At 51.1% G+C, this 3,133-nt stretch overlaps 1 protein-coding gene across 1 annotated transcript in view; it reads left to right on the top strand.

Annotated features, from left to right (window-relative positions):
• The window catches only part of LOC112123658 (cytochrome P450 2G1-like), a 5,349-nt gene extending 5,085 nt beyond the window's left edge, over positions 1-264 (top strand). Inside the window, exon 7 of the mRNA XM_026662600.1 lies at positions 115-264. Within this exon, the coding sequence (XP_026518385.1) occupies positions 115-264 (150 nt within the window). The remainder of the gene's footprint in view (positions 1-114) is intronic.
• The last annotated feature ends 2,869 nt before the right edge of the window (positions 265-3,133 follow it).

Below are 3,133 nucleotides of genomic sequence, written 5' to 3'. Positions count from 1 at the left end.
CCCCCATTGCATTCCCTGGGTGATTCCGGATTGACCCCGGGGGAGCTCTGATCAGAAAGCACTCCCTCCGGCAGAGTCCCAGCGGCTCATTCTGGTTTTCCGCTGCTTTCCCAGGGGACATACGTCTACCCCCTGCTGAGCACGGTGCATTTTGACCTAGAAGAACATAAAACCCCCGAAGCTTTCGCCCCCGAGAGGTTTCTAAGTGAGAACGGCTGCTTCAAGAAACAGAATGCCTTCCTGCCCTTCTCCGCAGGTGTGTAGTTCTAGGCGCCTGGTCACCGAGGAGCACCGGGCTCTGTCCCTGGCTCTGCTAAAGCCGGCCTGGCTCCTCCGTTTGCCCGGCTGTAAAACGGGGCTAGGGCTTTCCCGCCCCTTCCTGCTTGGGAAGCCCAGAGGCCACGGCGGTGGGGAAATGATCGGAAGTGGGGCGGGGTGGCTAAGGATGGGGCTGTTGCTCTCAGGTTATTTAGGGGCTTGTGAAATTCCAGCTCGGCCGTGTTCAGTTTTTGCTCTTTCTACTGGCTGCATCTCGCCTAATGTAGATCCCCAGAGCCCCGTGGGAATGTAGGGCCAGAGGGGAACCACGAGGCTCCCGCCTCTGGGGGCTAGAAACTTTCTTATCATAGAATCATAGAATATCAGGGTTGGAAGGGACCTCAGGAGGTCATCTAGTCCAACCCCCTGCTCAAAGCAGGACCAATTCCCAACTAAATCATCCCAGCCAGGGCTTTGTCAAGCCTGACCTTAAAAACCTCCAAGGAAGGAGACTCCACCACCTCCCTAGGGAACCCATTCCAGTGCTTCACCACCCTCCTAGTGAAATAGTGTTTCCTAATATCCAACCTCGACCTCCCCCACTGCAACTTGAGACCATTGCTCCTTGTTCTGTCATCTGCCACCACTGAGAACAACCGAGCTCCATCCTCTTTGGAACCCCCCTTCAGGTAGTTGAAAGCAGCTATCAAATCCCCCCTCATTCTTCTCTTCTGGAGATTAAACAATCCCAGTTCCCTCAGCCTCTCCTCATAAGTCATGTGCTCCAGCCCCCTAATCATTTTTGTTGCCCTCCGCTGGACTCTTTCCAATTTTTCCACATCCTTCTTGTAGCGTGGGGCCCAAAACTGGACACAGTACTCCAGATGAGGCCTCACCAGTGCCGAATAGAGGGGAATGATCACGTCCCTCGATCTGCTGGCAATGCCCCTACTTATACAGCCCAAAATGCCGTTAGCCTTCTTGGCAACAAGAGCACACTGTTGACTCATATCCAGCTTCTCGTCCACTGTGATCCCTAGGTCCTTTTCTGCAGAACTGCTTCCTAGCCATTCGGTCCCTAGTCTGTAACAGTGCATGGGATTCTTCCGTCCTAAGTGCAGGACTCTGCACTTGTCCTTGTTGAACCTCATCAGGTTTCTTTTGGCCCAATCCTCTAATTTGTCTAGGTCCCTCTGTATCCGATCCCTACCCTCTAGTGTATCTACCACGCCTCCCAGTTTAGTGTCATCTGCAAACTTGCTGAGAGTGCAGTCCACGCCATCCTCCAGATCATTAATAAAGATATGAAACAAAACCGGCCCCAGGACTGACCCTTGGGGCACTCCGCTTGAAACCGGCTCCCAACTAGACATGGAGCCATTGATCACTACCCGTTGAGCCCGACGATCTAGCCAGCTTTCTATCCACCTTACAGTCCATTCATCCAGCCCATACTTCTTTAACTTGGCGGCAAGAATACTGTGGGAGACCGTATCAAAAGCTTTGCTAAAGTCAAGGAATAACACATCCACTGCTTTCCCCTCATCCACAGAGCCAGTTATCTCCTCATAGAAGGCAATTAGGTTAGTCAGGCACGACTTCCCCTTGGTGAATCCATGCTGACTGTTCCTGATCACTTTCCTCTCCTCTAAGTGTTTCATAATTGATTCCTTGAGGACCTGCTCCATGATTTTTCCAGGGACTGAGGTGAGGCTGACTGGCCTGTAGTTCCCCGGATCCTCCTTCTTCCCTTTTTTAAAGATGGGCACTACATTAGCCTTTTTCCAGTCATCCGGGACCTCCCCCGATCGCCATGAGTTTTCAAAAATAATGGCTAATGGCTCTGCAATCTCATCCGCCAACTCCTTTAGCACCCTCGGATGCAGCGCATCCGGCCCCATGGACTTGTGCACGTCCAGTTTTTCTAAATAGTCCCGAACCACTTCTTTCTCCACAGAGGGCTGGTCACCTTCTCCCCATATTGTGCTGCCCAGTGCAGCAGTCTGGGAGCTGACCTTGTTCGTGAAGACAGAGGCAAAAAAATCATCGAGTACATTAGCTTTTTCCACATCCTCGGTCACTAGGTTGCCTCCCTCATTCAGTAAGGGGCCCACACTTTCCTTGACTGTCTTCTTGTTGCTAACATACCTGAAGAAACCCTTCTTGTTACTCTTAACATCTCTTGCTAGCTGCAACTCCAAGTGTGATTTGGCCTTCCTGATTTCACTCCTGCATGCCTGAGCAATAGTTTTATACTCCTCCCTGGTCATTTGTCCAATCTTCCACTTCTTGTAAGCTTCTTTTTTGCGTTTAAGATCAGCAAGGATTTCACTGTTAAGCCAAGCTGGTCGCCTGCCATATTTACTATTCTTTCTACACGTCGGGATGGTTTGTTCCTGCAACCGCAATAAGGATTCTTTAAAATACAGCCAGCTCTCCTGGACTCCTTTCCCCCTCATGTTATTCTCCCAGGGGATCCTGTCCATCAGTTCCCTGAGGGAGTCAAAGTCTGCTTTTCTGAAGTCCAGGGTCCGTATTCTGCTGCTCTCCTTTCTTCCTTGTGTCAGGATCCTGAACTCGACCATCTCATGGTCACTGCCTCCCAGGTTCCCATCCACTTTTATTTCCCCTGCTAATTCTTCCCTGTTTGTGAGCAGCAGGTCAAGAAAAGCTCTGCCCCTAGTTGGTTCCTCCAGCACTTGCACCAGGAAATTGTCCCCTACACTTTCCAAAAACTTCCTGGATTGTCTGTGCACCGCTGTATTGCTCTCCCAGCAGATATCAGGGTGATTGAAGTCTCCCATGAGAACCAGGGCCTGCGATCTAGCAACTTCTGCTAGTTGCCGGAAGAAAGCCTCGTCCACCTCATCCCCCT

Source organism: Terrapene carolina, unplaced genomic scaffold, assembly GCF_002925995.2.
Source record: "Terrapene carolina triunguis isolate 2854851 unplaced genomic scaffold, T_m_triunguis-2.0 Scaffold28703, whole genome shotgun sequence".
Taxonomy (NCBI): domain Eukaryota; kingdom Metazoa; phylum Chordata; order Testudines; family Emydidae; genus Terrapene; species Terrapene triunguis.
The sequence above is the reverse complement of the archived record's forward strand: the minus strand, read 5'-3'. Positions and strand labels throughout refer to the sequence as shown.